This window comes from Lissotriton helveticus, chromosome 2_2 (assembly GCF_964261635.1).
Source record: "Lissotriton helveticus chromosome 2_2, aLisHel1.1, whole genome shotgun sequence".
Lineage (NCBI taxonomy): Eukaryota > Metazoa > Chordata > Amphibia > Caudata > Salamandridae > Lissotriton > Lissotriton helveticus.
Window position 1 is genome coordinate 507,491,842 of NC_136060.1, and position 25,592 is coordinate 507,517,433.

General features: G+C 45.2%; 1 protein-coding gene across 4 annotated transcripts in view; it reads right to left on the reverse strand.

Moving 5' to 3' along the window:
* Positions 1–25,592, reverse strand: part of TTC31 (tetratricopeptide repeat domain 31) — a 136,032-nt gene that overhangs the window by 34,079 nt on the left and 76,361 nt on the right. For all 4 annotated transcript variants that reach the window (XM_078678784.1, XM_078678786.1, XM_078678782.1 and 1 more), the window contains exons 13-16: positions 12,489–12,561; positions 11,993–12,200; positions 11,037–11,111; positions 2,615–2,717 (exon numbers count right to left, since the gene is read on the reverse strand). In XM_078678784.1, the coding sequence (XP_078534910.1) occupies positions 2,615–2,717; positions 11,037–11,111; positions 11,993–12,200; positions 12,489–12,561 (459 nt within the window). The remainder of the gene's footprint in view (positions 1–2,614; positions 2,718–11,036; positions 11,112–11,992; positions 12,201–12,488; positions 12,562–25,592) is intronic.

Here is a 25,592-nt window from a genome sequence, read left to right on the forward strand (position 1 = left end):
GGCGTTGCAGTCTCCGCTTTCGTGGTCCACCGGTAGGCAAAGGTTGCATACCGGGTGCTGGTCCTTCTGCGCGTACTTGTGGTGGCAGTTACGGCAGAACTTGAACGGCGTGTTGTCCATCCTCGAGCGTCCAGGGCCTCTCTGGTCGCGTGTTCGTCGACGGTCGTCGAAGATCTGGATGGAAAACGCCTTATCTTTGCTTGTCTTTCGTCGGTGAAGTCCCCTGGAGTCTTCAGATGACTTCTCCTCGTCTTTTCTGTATTTTTCTTTCTTCTTTCTCCAAAAATGTCTGGAGCCCAAACGGGAACGATCCAGACCCGACCGCGGAAAAAAAGAATCTGAAGATGGCGCCCAAGAGTGGGAGCTTCCGCAGGAAGCATGCCGACGTCACCGGAAATACACCCAAAGGGGGTGTGACGCCGACGCCCACCTGGGCAAAGAGAAAAAAAAAAAAAAAAACAAAGAAAAGACTACGAATCCGGACCCAACCACAAGACCGCGGAATAATGCACAGCATAGTGAATCCAGAAAGATTCACGCTGCAAAACAGTTCAATCACGGACCCAATAGGTCACCCCAAACTGAAACCAGTCACCAGCATATGTTACACGGCTTGTGCATCTGCCCACGATAGTCCATGAGGCTATATTTCAGTGCCCTCATCAGCATGCTATGTTGGCTTCAGACTTGTTTAAAACACTCATAAGCCACTCATCAACACCACAACTGTGTGGGATATTAACTGAGGTGGAAAGGCCTAAACGCTCTTTGGGCAAATCCTTGAGCCAAAAGTGAAGGGGAACAGCTGGGGGATGGATATGCTAGATTACCAAAGGACTCATTCATTAAACCCAACAAAAGAAGGTGAATTGTTTAATACCAAGTCACCCGTGGCACACTGTGCTGGGAGCACTAGTTAACTTATGCTTTGACTCTACAAATAGTCTTCTTACAGGGTTTCCTAAGCAGCCTTAAGCAACATAGGGGTCAAAATGACGGAGTGCTTCTAACGATCACCACATCGAGACAGGAACACATTTCAGAGCCTCACCAGTGTATTACCTGGCTGAAGGTTGTAGACTGGATACAATATCAAACATTGCGTATTACAGTAAAAATACAAAAAAACAGCAGGCTGTCAGGGCCAATTGCTCGCAAAATCCCCAAAATTAAAAATATCGTACCTGGTCACTTATGTGTCTCAGTGCCAAAAGTCAGTATTTGCTGCTTTCTTTATTTCCTCTCATGTACCCTTTTTTGAAATCTAAGTAATAATACATCTAAAATCCTATAACCCCAAAAAATCATCCTACGCAACCAGGTCACTCCACCTGTAAGAAACTCTTGGGTGTGACCTGTGTCATTGAGAGGCAGTCCTATCCACTAGTGTCCACAGTTCACTCTTGGGTGTGACCTGTGTCAGTCAGAGATAGTCCTATCCTCTAGTGTCCACAGTTCACTCTTGGGTGTGACATGTGTCATTGCGAGGCAGTCCTAACCTCTAGTGTCCACAGTTCACTCTTGGGTGTGACCTGTGTCAGTGAGAGGCAGTCCTATCCTCTAGTGTCCACAGTTCACTCTTGGGTGTGACCTGTGTCAGTGAGAGACATTCCTATCCTCTAGTGTCCACAGTTCACTCTTGGGTGTAACCTGTGTCAGTGAGAGGCAGTCCTATCCTCTAGTGTCCACAGTTCACTCTTGGGTGTGACCTGTGTCAGTGAGAGACATTCCTATCCTCTAGTGTCCTCAGTTCACTCTTGGGTGTAACCTGTGTCAGTGAGAGGCAGTCCTATCCTCTAGTGTCCAGAGTTCACTCTTGGGTGTGACCTGTGTCAGTCAGAGATGGTCCTATCCTCTAGTGTCCACAGTTCACTCTTGGGTGTGACCTGTGTCAGTGAGAGAGTCTCCTATCCACTAGTGTCCATAGTTCAGTTAAGAGCCCAACAATTCTTTTGATCGAGTCCATAGCAAGATAGTGGGGCCAGTTCACACTATGCAGAACATTACAAGTGCTACGGTGGTTTGGGATCCTAGACCAAAACTGTTTGTTTAGGGTTGAGAAGTATAAGGTAGGGTACTCACTAATGGATGTGATAAACCTCCCACTCCCACAATTTACCCCAGGCGTGTTTGAGCACCTCAGTCGAGACAAAATAACAAAATGGAAAATGTCCGGAAAATACAGGGACATGCAGTTATGGTGCTGATGCATCCAGTTTTCTCTTAGAATTTAATAACTTTGGAGTGTGAGGATGTGAAGGGAAGATGCAATGGATTCTCTAAAGTAAGGGAAACTACGGCAGAGGAAGCCCTAGTCCAGGAGATGGTGGTCATAGGGAGGGAAACCATGAGACAATGAAAGCGAAAACCCATAAGGTTTGGGCAAAAGCGCAGATGTCTGTCAGAAGGAGAGATGCTGCCAAAGTTACAGAAAATGAGAAGCAGAGAACATAAAGCTAAAGAAAATAAGAAACTAACATAAAAGTGGCAAAATACTGTGTAAAATGAAATAGAAAATGTACAAATCCGCATAAGAAAACCGATGCAGGGAAAATCAACATAAAAATACAACCACTGCACCGATATCAAGAAGCCGTCCAGAAAAATCTCTCACCTGCAGGGCTGAAAAGGCCGCTTCTGCTGCCTCTTTGCTTGGGAAGTTTACAAAGGCACAAGTTCTGTCGTAGAGAATCCGGACAGAGTGAATCGCGCCAAACCTACAGACAAGCAGCAGAAGAAAAAATTACTTTGTGTCTGAACTCTCCACCTCTCCTAAGAACTCTCTTCTTCATTTTAGAAAAAAACATTTAGTTGCAGCGGTCTTAAACAAGAGACAATTTATTTGCATAAAACAAGCGTTTTGCAGCTTGGAGCTCTTCTAGATCAATGTGCTGTTCATTATTCTGCCCTCCAGTGATTGGGTTTAGAAAGAGTCATGTTCCTGGTTTTTCCTTGTGGGTGCCAATCAGAGTCATGTGACCCCAAAATGACATCAAGCACAAGCCCACAATGCCCCATATTCCCATTGAAACCTCACTCCTAAGAAACCAGCCGCCCTTCACCGGGGAGGAAGGTGGTCTGCATGTGATTCCAAAAGCGTGCCAAGCTGCGAATTAAGGAAAATGCTACTTACCAGTAAGCATCTGTTCTTGGCATGTAGAGCTGTAGATTCGTATGCGTGTGCATAGATCGCCACCTGGTGTTGGGCTCGGATGTTTGCACTTTGTTTTTGTCTTGGAAGAAGTCTTTGTAGTCACGAGATAGGTGACTCCTCCTTAGGACGATAGTGCACATGGGCATCGACTCCATCTCCAAATTGTTGTGACGTGGAGGGTTATGATGGAGTTAGTAGGAAATAGAAAAGGATATTCATGTGTAATGTATCTAAGTAAGATAGTACTTGAACAGATAGAGGTATCCAGGGAGGTGGGTGGGCGTCTACAAATCTACAGCTCTACATGCCAAGAACAGATGCATACAGGTAAGGAGCATTTTCCGTTCGAGGCATAGGAGCTGTAGATCATATTCTTGTGCATAAACTATAAAGCAGTTACCTCCTTAGCGGTGGCTACCTGTATCTGTTGCAGTGGTTTGAAAAAGTGTTCTTAATACAGCCAGGCCCACACTACCTTGTTGTTTTGCTTGCACGTCTAACACAATAGTGTTTTGTGAACGTGTGTGTTGTAGACCAAGTTGCTGCTTTGCAGATGTCACCTAGGGGAATGTTCCCTAAGAAGCCCATAGCTGCCCCTAGTTTACGTGTGTACTGAGCTCTATGGGGAATGGATACGGTGTGTTTGGCTGTAGCGACAGCAGAGGATGCTCCTTTTCCCACCTCGCCACCAAGTCCAGAACGCCCTTCCTCTCCACCTCCGAACCGCACCCACGCTGACGGACTTCAGGAAGAGACTCAAGACCTGGCTCTTTGACTAGCCCAGCAACTCCGTGCCAGGTTACCCTCACAGGAGATCAGCTGCACTCCACAAGTACAGATTGATCGATTGCTTAATGGGTTGTGCTAGAACCAAAAAGTTAAGACTTCACCTAGGTGCTAGAAAGGAGCGTAGTAGGCAAATTATTTGACCTCTTCAAAGAATATTTTAAATTACTGGAGTGGTAAAATAAATTCTTTTTGGAAGCTTCTCTTGCCTATGCAACTTTATCGGACAGAAACAACAGCATAAACACGTAAACCTTTGAGGCTAAAAAGTGGATTGAGAGCTTAATAACTGTTGCATCACCTGTAAAGTGGTCTGAGAGACTTTCCTTCATGCATCACTGGACACATCCTATCCACTTTGCCACAAGGTCTTCTTGCCTCCCTGACAATATTCAGGGATCTTTGCGGTTTTCTTAAGTGACCGAATATTTAGTCCTCAGAACCAGGCCGATGCTTCAGGCTGGCATACTTTTCCCTCTGCAGTGTTAAAAGATTTGGGAATAGGGATACTTTGTATTAATTGGTTTCGATGCAATTACCGTTAGTTGCGAGTACCTTGTATGTCAGACCCACAGAGGAACTATTAATAGCAGTGTCATGTTTGCATATCTGTAGTTGTTGATTACCGGTGGAATGAGGGAAATTGGTGGAAAAGCATAAGCAAAGTTCCTTGACCAATTCATTGGCCGTCCATTTCCCTGCGACTAGTGCTTCAGAAATCTGGAGGCAGCATTTTGGAATGTTGCGTTTGCACGTGATCCAAAGTGGTCTATGCCTGGTATTTCGAAGGAATAGAACCGGATTTGACAAACCTTTAATCCAGGTCCCATTGGTGTCAGGTTCCTGCTCATCTGCTTGCCCATTTTGTTCTCCTGGTAAATATATTTCCACTACCAGGATGTTTCTTTGTGTTGAAAACATCCGGAAGCCTTGTGCTAACTGTGATGGTACCGATGACTCTGGGCCACGTTTGGGGATTGCACATATTTCTGTTATTCTGTTTGTATTTATAGTAAGTAAGACTTTTCTACTTTCTTTAAGTTAAAGACCGACAACATAAGAAGTGACCTCATCAATGACGTAAGCCGATACCCTAGCCACACCAGAATGTCTAACACTCAACCTAAGAATAACGCATCATGGTTGTCCTTCGACACCTACTCTGAAGAAGCATTACACAAAGTGCTCGGCACCTTGAAGCCCTCTAATCACCTCATAGACCCCCTACCTGCCAATGCTGTAAAAGACTTCATCCCCTTGCTCCTCCCACTTTGGACCAAAATCATCAACAGCTCCCTCCAACAAGGTCTCATCCCAGACTCCCTCAAGGTGGGGCAAGTCACGCCTATACTCAAGAAACCTACAGCTGACCCGTCTGACCTAAACAATTACCGCCCTATCACCAATATCCCCACCCTGGCCAAACTGCTGGAAAAATGTGTACAACTCCAGCTAACAAAACACATTGACCAGTTCGATCTCCTCAACCCTCATCAATCAGGCTTCCGAGCGAAACATAGCACGGAAACGGCTATGACGCACATAATTGATGACGCCCTCCAAATCCTTGATCGCAATGATTCCTGCCTCCTCATCCTTCTTGATCTCTCCTCAGCATTTGACACGGTCAAACACGAGAACCTACTGGAGTTGCTAAACACTAGAATGGGTCTATCTGGAACTGTTCTCAAATGGTTTACGTCCTTCCTACATAACCGGTCTCAGAGGGTCAAGATCAACAACGTGCTGTCCTCACCTGTGCCTGTAACTTTAGGCGTCCCACAAGGATGTTCCCTTTCCCCCACACTGTTCAACCTCGTCATGGAACCTCTCGCCGCCTTGCTTCAAGCATCCAATGTACAATTCCATATGTATGCTGATGACACACAACTCTACCTAAAGCTACAATCCCCGGAAGATATCAAACTTCTGAACTCCACACTTAGAAACACCCAATCTTGGCTGGCCGTTAATCACCTCAAACTAAATGCTCTGAAAACTGAGTTCCTACTGATTTCACCTCCTGCGAAAATTACTACCACCCAAATCTGGCTTAATCACCTTACAGCACTCAATGTCCAACCCACCATCGTGGATTCTGCGAAATCCTTAGGCATCACTCTTGACGCCAAGCTCAACATGCAGCAGCACGTTAGCAAAGCAACAAAAGAAGCTAACTTCCAAATCAACACATTGAGGAAACTTAAACCCTTCCTCCCGGCCAAGGACTTCCAAACTGCTGTACAAGCTTTAGTCATCCCTCGAATAGACTACGGAATTGTGGCCCTCAGCGGACTCCCGCTATCAACGACCGCACCCCTAAGAGCCTCCCTGAACGCTGCCGCGAGACTCATTACTGGCTAAAGAAAACACTCGCATATATCCCCAGACTTAAATTCCCTGAAATGGCTGCCTTTTGAAGCCAGAATACAGCTAAAAATTGCCGTTATGACACACTCGGCCATACACCACAAGGCACCCAACTACCTCGCTCGAAAGTTGTATATATCAGGAGGCTCGAGATACAACAGAAGTGCAAAAAGTCTACTCCTGAAACCTCGTAGATTCCGGAAGGCAAAAACATACAAACGCTCCTTCTCAGGAATGGCACCCAGGATCTGGAATGCGCTCCCTCCTGAAACCAGGCTTATCTCCTCCACTGCACTCTTCAAGAAAGAGGTGAAAACCATCCTTATGGCCAAGTTCACCTGAACTTTAAGGTTGTTGGATCAGAGACTCGGCATCACTTTTATTGGTTACCTGACTGTATATTGGCATTATATCCTTACTTGATTGTGACCCTTTTATGCTACTCTCCTACTACCGACCACTATATGGTACACACTAGTTTGTTTACTCACCCTCTTGATGCCCCCACCCATTGTTCTCTTTAATTCTAAGAAAATGGTATAAGCCATCCCTACAGCCAAAGTTTACCTGAACCCTATTGTAGCTGGATCAATGACTTTGCGCCGTCCTATATTACTGGCTACCAGATTGTTTATTGGTATCTTATCTGTACATGACTGCTATCCTAATATGCTTCTGATTATTATACTGTTCCCATTAGTCTGTTTAGTCACCCTCCTGTTGCCCCTACCTCTGTGAAGCGCTCTGATATCTGTAAAGATCTTGTTCGCGCTATATAAAACTTTGAATAAATAAATAAATAAGTTTCCTGTTACTTGTGCGAGATCGCCATAGCTTTCAGTTCCAACACATTTGTGAGTTTGCTGCCTCCTCCTACACCCACTGTCCTGATTTTAAGAGTCATTGAGCAGCACCCCACCGAGTGCTCTACGTTCTTGTAATGGTTGGGGTTGAAGTCCACATCTTTATTCAGGTTTAGTATAATTCGCCATTTTATTTTCTTCTTCAATTTGCCTGTAACAACCACTAGGTCATCGCAATCCACCAACACCCGGGACCACTAATTTGAAGAGCCACTGATGTATCCGTCTCGTAGGTTACCTGGCCAAGAGGGTGAATGGAACAAAATACCCCACTATTCCTAACACGTTCCTCACTGCCCTCTCAGTCAGAAATTGTGATACCTGGAAAAGGAGACCTTGCTCCTTCAGTGCATATAACCTCTGCTTGGCCAGTTCCAAATCCAGCTCACTCCCATGAAGCTTTTCTGTTGGTCCGGCCTGACTGGTGATTACTCCCAGCTGATGGATAATCCCTGGATGAACAGTATTTGATCATTTGATTTATTCTTTTCTGGCACCATAAGAACAAATTTGCATTCTCCAATCAGTCGTCTGGGAAGGGAGAGCTATGTATGCTCTGGCACATTCAGTGCACTGTAACGACTGCAACACATGCAGTCAACACTCCGCGAACACTTTGTTCCAAACTGTAACTCTTTGCACCAGTAGTGAACTTGCCCCATTACACACTGGAGGTGCTTTCTGTGACTCGTTGATGGGGATGTATGCAGACGTCCTTTCAATGAATGCTCACTATGCAGTCTCTCTTTAAAACCATTGTAAGTATTTTTTCATGTACTATTATTTTGAATTTCTGGCTTTTTACAAATCTCAGATCCATGATCAATTTTAAGATTAGGTATTTTGTTTGGTATTAGGAAGTAAGCTGAGTAAATCCCTTTCTTGTACTCATCTGCAACTACTTTTACTGCTCCCTTATTTGAGAGATCCTCAACAACTTCTTGCATAAGTCGGAGGTGCTCTTGTTTGTCCCAGTCTCCGCTTTGGTGGGACTTTAGCAGATGTTTTTAGAGTTACATGCACCCTGTTTAGTATCTTTTTCTCAGAGATCGTCTTATTCCATTCCTTTAAGAACCTGCCTACCTCAGCAGCTGTTGGATGTGGAGGGTGGTGTACATTGTAGTGCCTGATACCCTCTCGGGTGACTAGTGTGCCATACAACTCAACATACCATGACATACAATCCATTCAGTTATTTGGCTTAAGCCTCTTCGGCACTGAGTCTTTCTTTAGCCCTGGCTCGAAGGAATATCTGATCAGTCTGCATGGAAGCGCCTGATGGTTTTACTACTTTGAACTGTTACAGGTATTGAAAAGCTTAATGTGGTCTGTTATGTGGTGATGTTTTTCTAAATAATTCTCTAGCTTGTACAGACCCATGGCTCTTGCCATCTCATCGTCCATTTTTATTTGTAGCGTATGGTGTTTTTAACCATAGCCTGTACTTTGGATTTGAATCTAGAGATTCTAACCTAGGTGCGTCTTCTCCTGTCCCTACTCTTCATCGGAAAGTCCCAGGTCTAAATGAGAACTTCTTTGCTTAAGCCAAGAGTTCCCAACCTGGGGTGCCCCCATCCCCAGGGGGGTACGAGACTGTATTTCAGGGGGTTGCGACAAAGAGAGAAAGGTATGTACTGTATGCATAATAGGAATCTGGATACTCTTGTACGGGGTAAGAACCTTAATCAAACATTTCCTAGGGGCGCGGGCCATAGAAAAGGTTGAGAACTCCTGGCCTAAGCCATGGCATAGTGTGTCCAGCAATGTTTTTCCTGTACTTCCAAAGTTCTGGATACGAAAGATTTGCACACCTTGAAACCTTCACACCCAAGGTGTTTCTGCAAGTATCGAGTACAGACCTTGCGTGTATCCTTTTGTGCTAGTTTGTGGTCACACTTTACTGGGAGGACTAGAAAGCACAGAATTTAGATTGAGGGTAATGAACCACCAAAGAGAACCTGGAAATACAGTTGACCCCTGGCTAAGCATGCTTCAATCCCCTGTGGTTGAAGCAGAGTTACAAAAGAAGCTGCCTCCCTTAGGTCTTCAACGCTGTCCTTTCAGCATCCTGGTGTTGTGGTCGTCTAATTCCATTCACCAGCATTTATTTCCAATGCGGTCTTACAGTTACAGTGGTTCCAACTCCTATCTTGCAGAATACTAATAAATACTCAACATTGGCAATGCCCATTCTGTTCCCACCCCGATCTCTTGCCAGAGGGCTCCATCCCAAGGCAAATTCTCATTTTTATGTATCGCCCGGGGGAGAACTCCGAGATTTTAGTGTTCCGTTCCACCAGTATGCAGACAACACTCAGGAGTACTTCAAACTAGATTACTCTGAATCTATCATAAAGTGAAAATTGATCTCAAATGTAAAGTGATGAATACTGAATTTCTACTCCTCATACCCTTCACCCAATCCCACCACAGACCTCTAGCTACAATCCCTAAAATGGGAAGGAATCACACCACAGCTGGCTACCTTTGCTAAATCTACGGGATTCTTTCTCAACGTAATTTCAATCTTTAAATCCACACCCAAGCAAAGGCTAAATATGCCACCTTTCACCTTCATGAACTTAAGAAACTGATATAAATTCTCTCCTTCCAGGATCTGAAGTCAGTATTCTGCGCTCTGGTAATCTCTCGTCTGGATTATGGTTCCTCCCGTCATACCAGCCGGCCAAAAAATGTTTCTGTACTTTAACCTTATTAACATGCAATTCAGACCTCTATTGCTCATAAGACCTTCATTGTGACCAATGGGGTCACTTGCAAATGGCAAAATTATTCTTCGTATATATTTATGGCTGTGATACGGTTTAGATGCTAAGAGTACCGACAGGCCGTTCTACATCTCCCTCCTCACTTGCGCACCCAGCATCATTCCAGGTCTGTGCCCCTCATGTTGACGCCTTTGATTGCCACTGCACACTAACTTTTGACATTTCAATTACTAAATATTCTTTACTTAGTTACACCTACCAGTATTTTATGTGCCTTTGGACAGCAATGCTTTGAAATTATCAAAAACTGCACTGTAACAACTTTAGTGCATGATTAAAGACCATCATACACCAGAAAACATCTGAAAATCACGGAAACACCATACTGATGATACTATTTGCTTTGTTAGGTTTCCAAAGAGCACTAAGTTGTTTTATAGATGGTCTTCTCACAACTCACTTATTCACGGCGCTCTCAAACCCTGCAGGGTGGAGTTCGCGCTCACTTATGCCCATCGCTCTCAAACTCTGCAGGGTCGAGATCACGCTCACTTATGCACAGTGCCCTCAAACTCTGCAAGGTAGAGTTCATGCTCACGTATTCTCAGCGCACTCAAACTCTGCAGAATGAAGTTTGCGTCACTTATGCACAGCGCTCTCAAACCCTGCAGGGTGGAGTTCACTCTATGCTACAAAAACAACAAACTTCTGAACAATGAATTTCTTCACCCAGAGTAGGTTACTGACAGGATCCCATTCTAATATGGAGATATTTGTTGTTATCAACTATCTGTGAACAGTACAAATACAGTACTGGATAAAAAGAAGCACTCACCAAACCTGCTGAAAAGTAACTGATCAAACCAATGAGAGTTTAAGAGAAATTCCTCTTGTCCAATCGGGAAGAACAGAAGGTGAGGAGGGGGCTCTCTTGAAGTGGAGAACATACTGTGCTCTGAGGGTTAGCCATGAGGAGACAGCCTCCTCACACTAGCAAGCACAGCTGTAGCTAAAGAGGGGGAGACAGCCAACCAGCCAGGCATCAACCAATGCACAACAGACATACAATCGATATGCCACATTCACTAACAAACCAAAGCAGCGAGACTATTTAAATGGTATGAAAGGCCTTACCGCTGGAAATGAGACAGGATGATTTCCCCGGTAATCCTGGGGGTGACATTACCCACCCAGATGGGGTACAGCTGGCTGCAAAGATTTAAAAAGACATCTGAGACCAATAACAGGACATTCAAATTACTGTTTTCCAACTTGAGTTCAAACAAGGCTAATGCAATGAGAAAGTCGCGCACACTGGGAGCGCGTGTAATCAGATGCTGCTACAGAACAAGAAGCTCTCAAGTCCATGATACAAGCACAGACGGTGAGAGATAGAGGTACCAACTATGGACCAGACTTTAGGAATGAGAGTGATTGAACATTAAGAAAGTTATTAAAAGTACACACTACTTGGCCAAGTTAGCCTCACTTAAGTACAAGAAACATATCCATTTCTTACAAGATTCTGTACACTATTCCCACGGAGAGAGAAAGTAGGACGATCCCATTTGGGACGGTTCCCCTTTGAGAGCTGAAGGCTCTTCGTACTATGTTGCAGTCTACTTTAGAATGCGGCGACTGCTAAAGGAGGAGATGGAAACCTGAAAACAGTTATTCTGATGTCCGCCTTTCTATTCTACGAAAGACTTCACCCTATTAACTGGTGGCCGTCACAAGCCTAATGGCATTACTTTGTGTTTGTCAAAACTGAGATTATATGGTGGGGACTTCTATTATTGAGAGGGTTTTCTTATTCCTTTTTTACTTTTAAATACTGTGATGTAGCAATTATTAAAGTATGAACACTGCTTTATGTACATTTCACAATATTGTTATATAAATTACAAATAAATGTACAAATACAAAAAAGTAACAAACACTCTGGCAACCTGCTCCACATCTCTGGATTATTTAAGCACGTTGTGCCATATATCTGCACAAGCTTCTTTTTACAACCCTTGAGATTTGTAAAGCTCTCTATCCCTCTTCACTCAGCATCCCAGCCCTCGTGGCGGACGCACTTTCCTCACCTGGGTGTAAACGCAGTTTTTGACTGAGGGGCAGCGCGTGCTGGCTCGGTGTTCTTCAGCGGATTCTGTGCTGCAGCCAGAACCATTGGCTTCTGGCTAGAGGTAGTTATAAATACAGCCCCATCTCGTCCCAGAGAGCTTGAACGAGAACCGTTTAGACTAAGACCACCTAGAGCCATCTCCATCTTAGCGTATTCTTTTTGTTCCACTGCAGAACACAAAAAAGGAAAATAATTACAAATATGTAAGCAGCGGTCTCACCCTCGCAGATTAGCAGATACACATGTTGCAAAATCTGACTTTTCCGGAGAAGAATGTCCTTCTTCTACAAATCTTGGAGAAATACACAGGCAAAATAGCACATATGCTAAGGTCACACATTGTGTCATCGGTTATAGCAAGCAAGGACTGTGATTTAGGTTGTTTTTTACAATTACAAAATCCAAACCAATTTTTAACTGATCCCCACAGAATCGTGCAAGAAGTTTCCACATACCAGATGAAGGCAGACGAAAATCTTGAGGCACTAAATCCGGCATTTTAAATTTGTTTCCACTATTCACCCTGGCCTGCAAAATGGAGAGAGGGATAAGACGTTAGAGAGCATAGTATGAAGTTTGAGAATTCAACACAAACAGTTTTGCCTTGATTTCCACTTTTACTTTTTCCAAATAGAGAAATTACTAATCCCATTCACAAATTTGAGCAAGAAGGAAGTAGGTACTAGGTGCACTTTGTGCTTTACTCGAAAGGGCGCTAACGGTGTAGCATTTATGAAACAGTAAGCTTGGGCTCTTCACAGCACTGAAGGTGAACAGTGTACAGTGCTTACAAGAGGCCTCCAACATAAGCAAAGCTTGCTTAAGAACTGAAGTCATGTCAATGTGTACAATCGCAGAGAGGAAGGGATCGCAGCAGAGAATCACCCAAGACTTACTGCTTTTCATTAGGCTTACATTTTAAATATGGTGTACAAAATGGGTCTTCAGGTCCCAGAAGGATGAAATGGTTGGTGCAAGATGGCAAGTTTTGTAGTCTGATAGAAAATAAATAAATGGGGATACCCTGCGGTCCACAGCGCCCAAAAGGCCTGCATCCCACTCTTCTGCTTTTCCATCATTACAGTTATTAATCACTTTGCACTAGTCTTTGCAGTATCCATGTTTATCTGGCAACACCAAGGTGCTTCCGTTAGACCTCACTAATTCACAGTCCAAATTTTACACTGTCTTTTCTTCATCCTACCACTTTAAATCTTGACCTAGTCACTTGTTGGAGACAACTAGAGAGATACCGACAAATTGTCTAAAATACTGTTAACTGTTTTGTCTAGTTTGTAATAAAACTTTACAATATCAAGAAAAATGTAATCACTCAATTAATGGGAAGGAAAATGCTACTCAGCAGTAAGCATCTGTTCTTGGCATGCAGAGCTGCAGAATATCACACTTTTGCATAGATCGACATCTGGTGTTGGGCTCGGATGCTTGCACCTTGTTGTTGTCTTGGAAGAAGTCTTTTGTAGTCACGAGATAGGCGACTCCTCCCTTGAACGATAGTGCGCATGGGCATCGACTCCATCCTCACATTGTTTTTCGCCATGATGGGAAATGATGGAGTTTGTAAGAAACAGAAAAGATGTCCATGTGAATGTGTCTAAGTAGGATAACACTGGAACAGATACAGGTTCCGGGGCGGTGGGTGGACGTATGATATTCTGCCGCTCAATATGGCAAGAACAGATGCATACTGGTAAGTAGCATTTTCCGCTCAAGGCATATGAGCTGTAGAATTCATACTTGTGCATGGACTGTTCAGCAGTTTCTTCCCTAGCGGTGGTCACCTGTATCTGTTGCAGTGGTTTGAAAAAGTGTTTTAAGAACAGCCTGGCCTACAGAAGCCTCTTGCTTCGCCTGCACATCTACACAATAGTGTTTGTGTAATAACTGTTAATTTTAGAGACATGGCTGCGGTGGAATATATATGTAATGCACCGTCCTCTGGAACGAATACCCAGATCTACCCCCTACATCTTTCATACTTCTATCCATCTATGCACCAAAGGCAAATATCAAGAAATCGAATTCCCATGAGTAGAGGGTACCAGCAAGTGTTCCAACAAAGGACCCCTCAATGGCAATCCCCCTTGCAAGGTATCCATAATTTTGACCCTTTTCTAACACAGTATGCACACTGGAATAGGTTCTGCACACTAGATGAGGTGGATTGACTCAAATCTGAGGGAACGAACATTCTGTCACTGGACCAGAGGTTAGTTACGGAAGGGGTTATTCCTATGGAAAATACAACTGCACCCCCCCCCCCCATTCACACAATAGAAACCAATGAAGTCTTGATTAAATTCACTCCAGTGCATGAGCCCCCAAGTGAGGCTTTGACTCCCTGCAAAAACAAAAATAACAGCCATGGTCCTAAGGGTGCACTAAGGATCCTTAGCTGGAATCTAGCAGGTATCCATCGGAAATTGGGGTCACCCGAGTGGAATGCCTTGGTACAGGCACATAAAATCTGCCTGTTTCAAGAGACCTGGAGCTTCGAGCCTCTCCATCGTATTGGCTATGTCACATACTTTGTGCCTGCGATAAAACAAAAAAATGGTAAGGGACGCCCCTCGGGAGGTCTGCTTACCTGGGTTAGCATCTCCCTTAACTGTTGCATAAAATCCAAACAGATCAACTCTCCAGATATTTTAGGGCTGTCCTTAAAAGGTCCGCGCAGGGGGCCAACACTTGATTTGTTGAACATCTATGTTAGAGGCACCAAGCATGGGTCCATGTCCCCAATTGTAACCATCCTTGAAACCGAACTAAGGGAAAATTCTAAGGGAGCTCAAACCCTAGTTGCAGGAGACTTCAACTGCACCTATGAGCCACTATCATCAGATGATATTCTGGATATGGGTGAGGATGACATCAGAAGGGGCATTCCAGCCTTAACTATTCCCCCGATCAAAAGATGGACTCAAAGTGCGATTCAGTTGAATGCTCTGACATTGGAGTTTGGACTAAGAGCTGTAAACGGCCGCACTCCATCAGATCTTCTGGGTGCCGCCACATATAATAGAGCTAACCATACTTCGAGGATCGACTACATTTTGTTAGATCTCGAGCTATGGGGACTTGTTCAAGACATGGTAGTCCTACCCACGGTAGAAAGCGACCATAACTCGCTTTCTCTAACGTTAACAAACCTTTGGCCTAATGAATCAGCTGAAAATCCCCCCAAACATTCTCATAAAATTTCTGTTTCTACCTGTGGGAGACGTTTAAAGTGGAACAAAATCTCCACCGATGAAGTCCAACTTAAAACGATAACAGAAATACTTGTGACTACCCAAATGGAACTGGATACCATTGACCCATCCCAGATAACAGGAAGGGTGACACCCATTTTTGAAAATACTCTTAGGTCCATAGGGGACATATTCCTAAAAAAGGGGTGTGAGGGAAAGAACACAGTATCCCGTAGCTCGAGGGGCAAACATGATTGGTATACACCTGCTTGCAGGCATGCAAAATCATTATTGATTGAGGCCGTTAAAGGTAAATCCCAATCAAAGATACAGGAAGCCAGGAAAGAGCACAAGCGAGCCTTGACCAGAGCAAAAAAGGAGTGGGAAGAAGTGTTCTGGTGCACTTTAAAAGAGGCAAGTGCTAAGAAAGACCCAAGGTGTTTCTGGGACACAATCAGAGCCAGAAACCGACCAGATAGTGACTTAACATGCAATATCACAAGTCAAGCATGGGTCAATCATTTTTCCAAATTATATACCCGCCAATTCGGTGATAACATCTTAGATAGTTCTAGGGAAGATCAGAGATGCGAAGTGGCTTCCATTGAGACCCAAAAGGCTAGGGATGTAGTCCCAATGGACCCCGACTTCTCGATAAAAGAAGTGGAGTCTGCCATTGTTACTATCCTGCCTCAAAAGGCACCTGGTCCCGATGGCATCCCAGGGGATCTCATGCGATCAGACATCCCGTTATGGGGGAGGTTTATTCACTGTCTACTTATTGCCATCTGCAGGGGTGCGCCAATCCCTACATCTTGGAAAGGGGCGGAGGTCGTCCCTATCTTTAAAAAGAGCGCTAGGGACGACCCATCTAATTATAGGCCTATAAGCTTGTTGGACATAAGCCAAAAGGTGGTTGGAAAGGTACTGCTGATTAGAATATTGGATTGGATAAATGACAACAATATCCTCTCTGATTATCAGGCAGGCTTTAGAGTTGGTACTGGCACAATTGAGCAAGCATTTAGATTGTTGCTAGTATACTGGAAGGTGGTGGTTATAGGCAAGGGCAGTCTTTATCTCGCATTCATCGATTTAAAGACTGCCTTTGACCTTGTGCCTAGAGAGACCCTTTGGAGAGTTCTTGTTGATTTGGGGATACCGCCTTATATCTTATCACTACTTGTTAGGCTTCATGACAACAGCTTTGCCCAGATTAGATGGGGTACAGGGGGGGGAAAAAACCAGCAGCATTCCAGTGGAGAGAGGGGTCCGCCAGGGATGTGTTCTAGCTCCCACCCTTTTTTTCCCTATATATCAACGGAGTGGTTGAGCATCTGCTGAAAGATCCTTCAGATAAAACATCCCTGGCGGGGGAGCGTATCCCCACCCTCCTCTTTGCTGATGACACGCTCTTCCTGTCTAAATCCCCTATGGGCCTCCAAAAACTCCTCAACTTCCAGACCTTCTGTGTAGAACGGGGCCTGGTAATCAACACCGATAAAACCAAATATCTTGTAATGTATCCCCCCAAAAAGACCGTACGCCCACCCAAGTTGAATGGAATATCCTTGGGGAGGGTGGACGTATTTGATTACCTAGGCATCCGTTTGTCGCACAATATGCATTGGGCTCCCCACATAGATAAAATGCTGCTAGCCCATAAAAGGGTAACTGGGGCCCTTTTGAAGGAACAACGATCTTGTGCCATAAGACCTATAGCTCCTGTCTTCGATATTTACACAGCAAGGGGAGTAAGCTCTGCTCTCTACGGGGCAGAACTATGGGGCTCATGTAAAATTAATGAACTGACAAGATCCGAGAGGAAGTTTTGTAGAGCAATTATGTCACTTCCCCAAGGCACGCCCATGACCCCACTAATGCTCGATTTTGGCTGCCGTCCTATTGAAGACTTAGCAAGGTTCCGGCCCCTTCTTTTATGGGCCCGGTTGTGGCGAGTTCCGGAGCTCGCCAATTACGTGAAAGGTCTTTCTGAAATAATGTCCCTACAAGGTTGGAATAATATTAAGTGGTTAAGAGATATGAAATCCCTCCTCTATGATTTGGGCCTGAGTGAATCCTGGATTAACAAGACATCTCCGCCAAAGGCAGCACTCAAGACCCTGTATTGGAACTGGATTATGAACAAAAGAAACAATAATCACACACTGGGCAGACTGACTGAGGATTTCTTGAGATTCAAGGACCTGCCGATCCGGGAACTATACTTAGACATCATCGAGAAACCATTCGACAGGTCTTTGTACTTCAAATTTAGAACTGGAACCCTGCCTCTGCGCACTTTTACATCTCGGTGGAAAACGCTAGCTCAGACCACAGAGCTCTGCCCCTCGTGTCCGCTCAAACGGGAGACATTGGCCCATTTCATGTTTGAGTGCCAGGAGTATGCCCGCCCAAGACGAAAATGGCTTAAACAACTGTGCCGCATGCTGGGGACTAGACACTATGCCGAGGCACTGCGCATTCTGACATCAGATTCACGTCCATTGTATGCATGCACCCTTTCTAAATTTTTATCCTGGGCTTGGTGTATCAGATGCAAAAGGCTTAATGAAAATGTTTAATTCTTTTTTTTAACTAAATATCTTTGATATGATTATCTTATTTGATTAACTGAAACCTTTTTAAATTTGATATAACTAAATCATTGTATTTCTTAATACTTTTTAATGAATTTGTGTACTTCATATGAAGCTTTTATGGTAAACTTTTATCGAAATAAAGCCTTTTTGACTTGACTTGACAATAGTGTTTGGTGAAGGTGTGTGTTGTAGACCATGTGGCTGCCTTACAAATGCCTTCTAGGGGAATGTTCCCTAAGAATGCCATGGAAGCCCCTAGTTTGCGTGTTGAGTGCGCTGTAGGGGGAATTGTTAATGTGCATTTTGCCTTCTGGTATAATATTTGAATGCATTTGACTATCCACCTGGCAATTCCAGCTTTGGAGATGGGGTTTCCTTCATGAGGTGGAGAGAAAGCTACAAACAGTTGGTTTGTTTTTCTAAAATGTTAAGTCCTGTCAATGTAATAAAGTATAGCTCTTTTGACATCAAGTGTGTGAAGAGCTCTCTCTGCTACGGAATCTGGGTTTTGGAAAAACATCGTTAACTCTACAGATTGATTAAGATGAAAAGCAGAGATTACCTTGGGAAGGAATTTTGGATTTGTTCTAAGAACCACCTTGTAACGATGTATTTGTAAGAATGGTTCCTGTATGGTTTTAGCCTGGATCTCACTCACTCGAGAGAGAGAGAGAGAGAGAGAGAGGGATTGCGACAAGGAAAGCTACTTTCCATGTAAGGAACTGCAGTTCGCATTTGTGTAGAGGTTCAAAAGGGGAACCAAGAGCCTAGTAAGGACAATGTTTAGATTCCACACTGGAGAGGGTGGCAGTCTGGAAGGAATTATCCTTTTAAGGCCTTCCATAAAGGCTTTGATACTGGATACTCTGAACAGTGACAAATGTCGGTTTTGCAGGTAGGCGAGGGCCGCCAGATGTAATCTTATGGATGAGCATGTAAGATTACATCTTTCTAGCTGCAGCAAATAGCAATTGAAGTTTGAATTGAAGCATCAAGAGGGTCAATTCTGTTGTTATTGCAGTAAATAACAAATCTTTTCCATTTGGCTGCATAGCAAACTCTAGTAGTGGGGCGTCTGGCTTCTTTGATAATGTTCATAAAGTCTGGTGGGAGGTTAAGGTAACCGAACTCTAGGACTTCAGGAGTCAGATTGCTAGATTCAGTTGAGCTGGATCTGGGTGCCTTATGTCTCCCTGGTTCTGCGTCAGCAGCTTTGGGGAGGGACGTAGTTTTTGGTGTGGAACTACTGAGAGTTCGAGGAGTGTTGTGAACCATGGTTGACGTGCCCATGTGGGAGCAATTCGGATCATCTTGAGAGACTGTTGCTTGAGCATGCGTACTACTAGCGGAATGAGTGGGAGTGGCGGAAAAGCGTACGCAAATCTGCCTGACCAGTTCATCCAGATCGCATTGCCCTTGGACGATGGGTGTGGAAAACTGGCGACGAAGGTTGGGCATTTTGCGTGTGTGGCGAACAGATCTGGGTGGCCTCACATTTGAAGAAATGGTTGAAGAACTGGAGGATGAAGTTCCCATTCGTGTATCTGCTGTGTACGACGACTTAGCAGATCCGCAATGTGATTGTGCACTCCTGAAAGATGTTCTGCCAGAAGATATGTTTTGCGGAATGGCCCATCTCCATATGCTTTGCCCGAGATGAGACAGCTGCAAAGAGACTGGGTTCCCTCCTTGTTTCTGTATGTAATACATTTGTCGAGATGTGGTTGGAATGACTTTAACGCTAGAAATATTGCTAGTAATTCTAGGTGATTGATGTAGAGCACTTTTTGTTGAGTGGTCCACCTGCCCTCAACTGTGTGGTTTAGGAGATGGGCCCTCAAGCCGGTGAGTGATGCGTCCACTGTTAGCACTATCTGTGGAACTGGCTCTAGGAACGGCAGCCATCTGGAAAAGTTTTGTGTGTGCCACCACTGCAGAGAGCGATGTGTGCGGCTGTCCACCAACACCAAATCTGTAAGCTGCCTTGAGCCTGGTTCCACTGACGTGCTAAGCATTCCTGTAAAGGTCGCATCTGAAGTCTTGAGTGAGGTACAATGAAAATGCAAGAGGCCATCATTACTATGAGCTGCATAAACACTCGAGCTGGGGGGAGTGTTGGGGTTGAAATTTTGTGATGAGGGTTTGCATACTGGCTATCCTGGCTGGATTGGCGTATGCCAGAGCTTTGGAAGTGTCTATTGTGGCCCCTAGATACTGATGAAGGAAGGAGGGCTGTAGATGCGACTTGGTGTGGTTTATTGTGAACTCCAAGTGGTGTAGCAGCTGAATTGTTTGGTGAGTGTGTTGAACATACTGGTTTTATGACTTAGCTTTTATGAGCCAGTCGTAACAGGTATGAAAACACATGAATTTGCAGTCTTCGCGAGTGTGCGGATACTACCGCAAGACACTTTGTGAAGACCCTGGGTGCTATGGTCACTCCGAATGGGAGGACTTTGAACTGATAGTTTTGGCCGTCCACTGAAAACATTGGGTATTTCCTGTGAGCAGGGTGTATGGTAATATGGAAGTGGGCATCCTTGAGGTCTAATGTGGCAAGGAAGTCGCCTTGTTGAGTCAGTGGAAGGACTTGTTGAAGAGTGATCATGTGAAAGTGATCTGACTGTATGTAGAACTTGAGAGGTCTGAGGTACAGTATTGGCCTGAGAGTACCGTCCTTTTTGGAGATTAGAAAATACAGGGAGTAAACCCCTGTCCCTTGATTCTTTAGGGGAACTGGTTCCATTGCATGCTTTTGAAGCAGTGAGAAAACTTCCTGTTTGAGGAGCGTTAAATGTTCCGTGGACATGGGACTCTGCTTGGGCAGTTTGTTTGGGGGGGTGGGGGGAAGTTGCAGTAAGTTCCAGGCAGTAACCATACTGGATAATTTGTCTTACCCACTTGTCTGTTGTGATGGAATTCCAGACAGGTAGGAACTATGAGAGTCTCCCTCCGCCCGGAGTGGAATGGTCTGGAGGCAGTGGAGGGAAGTCACTGTTTGTTAGTGAGGGAGGCGAGAGTGTCGTTACCTCTGCCTCTCCCTTTGTTATTTCCCATGTACCCACCCCTGAAATATCCCTTGTTGGGGGATGTTTGTGTCGGGCTCTTATAGGAGGAGGAAGCTGTGTCCGTGCGGATGTTCTTGGATGCGCCTCTATAAAAGGAGATGCGAAAGGAGCCTTGTGTGGATGAAGACTGTAGTGCTCCCATGGATTTTGCAGTCTGTGTCTTTTTTCATTTTCTCTAAAGCTGGGCCAAAAAGTTGTTCCTGATTGAACGCCCGATTCAGGAAAGTAGTCTGCACCTCCTGTTTGAACCCAGAAATGCGTAACCATGCATGCCTGCATAATAACACTAGTGTTGATTGATCTAGATGCAGTGTTTGCTGCATCGAGGGCACATTTAATGGATGAGTTTGTAATTAACTTGCCGTCCTGAATCAAATCATTGGCTTTGGCCTTGTATTGGTCAGGCAAACGCTACATTAGGCCCTCAAGCTCATCGTAGAGAGTCCTATCGTATCTGGCAAAGTAATGCTTGTGCATTAGCTATCCGCCAGTGATTAGCTGCCTGGGAGGCAACTCGTTTGCCGGAAGAGTCTAGTAACTTAGACTCTTTGTCTGGAGGTGGAGCATCACAGGAGGTTTGAGAGTTGGTACGCTTCCTAGCTTTGGTCACTAGCAGTGAATCTAAGGGGAGTTGACATTTGATGTGGTGGGATCATTAGGGGAGGGTTTATATTTTCTATCAATCCGAGGATTGAGAAGCCTGGTCCTGACGGGGTCTTTGAAGATGTCTGGAGCATGTTTAATGACACCTTTCAGCATGGGTAATGTTTGCACTGTCTTTTGTGACTCTGCAAAAGTGTCTACCAGCAAGTCTTCCTCTGTGGGGTCTGAATGCATTTCAACACCATGAGTTTGGGCAGCTCCATCAATGAACTGACTAAAGCCAATGCTGTCATCTGGGGGAGATGGCCTTGTGGGGTATGCATCTGGATCAGGAAGGTCTGGAGGCTCTACAGGGTTATCATAGTCACCCCATATGTCCTGTGGTATGCTAGTGTCGTCATCAGGATCATTGAAGGGGTCCGTATGAGGCCCCCCACCCCCTAGGTAATCATCATCCTGTGGTGGTGGTGAGTATGGAAATAGTATGGGAGACTTTGGAAGAGAGAAAGGCTTAGCAGGAAGAACAGGAGAAGAGGGTCTTAAAGGTGAAGTTGCACAGTCTCTTTTCTTCAAAGGCACCTCAGGAATGTGTGGGGTGTCGAATTTCCTCTTATTCTTTGGGATACTGACAATATGACCTGTTTTAGGGTCCATATGCAGTATTTTCTGTTTCGGATCTATGGGATCTAGTAGAAACAGTTCTTCCTCGTTGGCGTGTGGTTTCGGACAATTTTTACGGTTCCGAACGTTGTTAATGATTTGTGTTCTGGAGCCTTAGAAGGGGTCTTTGGTTCCTTCGGTTTTGGTGTCGAGCCAGAAATGTTCTTCGGTTCCTAAGGTTTTTTTAGGTGTCTTCGGGTCCCTTGGGTGCCGAAGTGCTTGGTGCCGAGGCCTTTTTGGGGACAGCGGGAGTAGGATGTGTTCCCGCTTTCGGCACCGACATGCGGCTTGCTCGGTCCCAAGCTTCCGGAAGGCTTCTCTTTTGTCTTTGGAGTCGGGCCCGGGGGCGGGGCTTCTGAAGTTTTCTTTGGGTCGTGACTAAGGCCTTGAGGCTTGACCGGAGCCTTCTTTTTTTCAGGTGGGGTTGGGGCAGGGGCAGGTGTACTCACTCGCTGACCTGGAGTGATGTGATCGTTGGAGTCTTTTGCTTCGGAAATAATGTCGAGATCCTCTGAATCCTCTGCCTCTGGAACGTCGGGCCTTCATCGAAGATGTCTTCTGGCACTGGTGCAGCCCGTTGCGCCATTACGTTCATCAAGCCCGGCGACCACGTATAGTCTTCTTGGACCGGAAGGAGGTGCATGCTTGCCAATTTTTTGCTTCGTGCTTGGGCGAGACACAAAGGTTGCTGACCTTGTGTTGGTCGCTGTGTAGAAATTTAGCTCCACAATGGGGACATTTTTTGAATGGAGTTCTTTTCATTAGCCGTAGACCCGAATGGCGTCAATAGGCCCAGCGGCCCACGTCGACGACCGGAAGAGAGTATTTGAGTTTGTGCGTCGAAAGGCACGCAAACAAAAAACAATACCGTAGAGTTTGCGCGTCGAAAAGGTTTGGAAAATACGGTACCAAACCAGAGAGCTGAAGTTACATCCAAACCCGATGGGGGAAAAAAACAATCTAAGGATGGAGTCGATGCCCATGCGCACTAGCATCCAAGAGAGGTGTCGCCTATCTCCTGACTACAAAATACTTCTTCCAAGACAACAACAAGATGCAAGCATCCAAGCCCAACACCAGATGGCGATCTATGCAAAAGTATGAATTCTGCAGCTCATATGCCTCAAACATATGGTTTCTTACAAGAACAGGCTTTTCCTCCTGGTCATACATTTGAGATGCAATAGTACACTGTGAATTAAAGGTATTCCTTAGAACAGCTCTAGAGGCTCCAAAGAGCATCAGTAAAAACTGCTTAGCCTTTCAATTATCAAAAAGTAAACACAGGAACTTTCCCAAATATTAAGATTTCTAGAGTGATACAAAAGGCATCAACAGGACTACAGAAGCATTAAAAGGACAAAGCCTGATATACTCCATGCACGAAGACATATTATACGCTGTAAGTAGAAATGTTAAACACACTTTGCTGAACTGTCCACAAATCGACATACATCATGACCGGGTAACACTGGCAAACCCAATTCTTGCAGCTTAATATCTGAATGCGTTACCTGGGTGGTGGTGCCCCACCCGCATAGTACTGCTGCACACATCCTAGATTTCGGCACTTCACTTGTGTCTCCTTCCAAAAGGTGCTGCCATGTTCACTTGATAAATGCGTGTAAGCCATACCATTTACTGGCATCAGAGGCGAGCTAGGCCCACTGCCTAAAAGTTGCCAACTGACTTATTTTTACAGGTGCTGTACGTACGATGCTGAATATCAACCTAAATTCGTGGGAGAAACCATTCACCACTACTACGCTATCATGTATTATATAAGGAGAATGCTCCTACTCTGCAAGCTTCTGTTCGTAGCGTGTACTGCTGTAGATTTGCATGCTTAGCACACTCCTGCCATCTAGAATAGGGCTTGGATGTTTGCCCATTGTTTTTGTTCGCAGAAGTCAGTTGAGTCGTGAGTTTTGAAGAAGATGCAGGTGGCACTTGGTAGAGTTTACCCTCTCGTTAGCGCCCTTTTCTAGGAGGGCATGCCCTGGTTCATGGAGGAGGAAGAGGTCCTTGTTGCTGAGTGTGTACATATGAGGGGTGGGATGTCGAAAGAGGCTGTGTGTAGTTTGAGGCAGCAGCTGTGTTGCACTATGTCTAGAACCTAATTATCGGGTGTGATATCTTCCCAGAGCAGAGAGAGGGGAAGTTGTGTATCCTTCCCACGACAGGTGAAGAGTGTAGTTCGTGGAGAGCAAATCACTGTTTTGAGGTAGCAGCTCACATGCTGAGGCCATCTTTGCCCCCCCCTCCACACCACAACATTGTTGCACCCAGGGAACTCTATTGTACCTCCCTCCCAGCTTTCTGGTGGGTACTGTGCTCACCGTACCACTGGAATAAAGCTGCACCTCAGACTCCCAAGCCTTTTGCCAGTCCTGATTATAGCCTGAAGGTAGCGGAGGCTCATGACTTGCCTTCTCAATGCATCCATGGCTCAATGCCAGACGCTCTCAGAAGTGGTGCTCTACCTTGGAATGGGACCTTTTGTTGGAGGTCCGGCTTGCTAATATGAGCCTCGGGGGCAGAGTTATACTCAAGGCCCCGAGTGTGGTCTTCGGTGCCGGTTCGATATCCTCCATCTCCTGCTCGCCAGTGGACGCCAAATACCCCTGACTGGGTGCCGGTTATGTGACCGGTAGACCAGACTGGCCAGCCTCTTCCTGTTCTTCGGCGCTGAGGGGGATCTTAGCTGAAGATGTCTTGGGTGTCTGGGGTGTCCTGCCGATGCATCATCCTGTGCACCCAATGTCATTTGCTTCTGTACCAATGCGTCTTCTTGCATCAGAAGGCGATGCACAACGGAGAGATGGCATTACTGTGGTTGGGGAACAGGCAGAGAGATTGCCCACCTCTTGGTCTACCGGGGGATGTTTCTAGTGGCAGCAAGGTCACTTCTGAAAGTCAGTTCTATCAGCAACCAAGCATTCTTGAGTAGACAAAAACACCAGAGCTTAAACGATTCAGACTTGGTGGGATGGAAAGGAAAAATACAATCTAACATGCATGGAGTCTGTACTCGTATGCAAAGTACACCAAGAGGAGGACTCACACCACATCTTGGGACTTGAGACTTCTTCAAACAAAAACAACTTGCAAACCTCAGATCTCAACACTAGACTGCAGATGTGTGCTAAGCATGTGTAACTAGAGCCACACATGCTTCAAACTCTGCTGTATGCTCCATTATATTTTCTGTATATTGCCTTTCACATGTCAAAAACCTCCGCTAGTTGCATAGAACCTTCGTTCGGGGAATCCCTCTGCTAATCCGGCCTGGCACCGGCATTTCCCTATCTGGACTTTGCTTGGCTGCAACTATTCTTGCTGCAGGGTACAACAGAGATTGTGTCGATGGCACAGCTTTATCGTTTTACTTTTCTGTACAAGAAGGAAGTCTC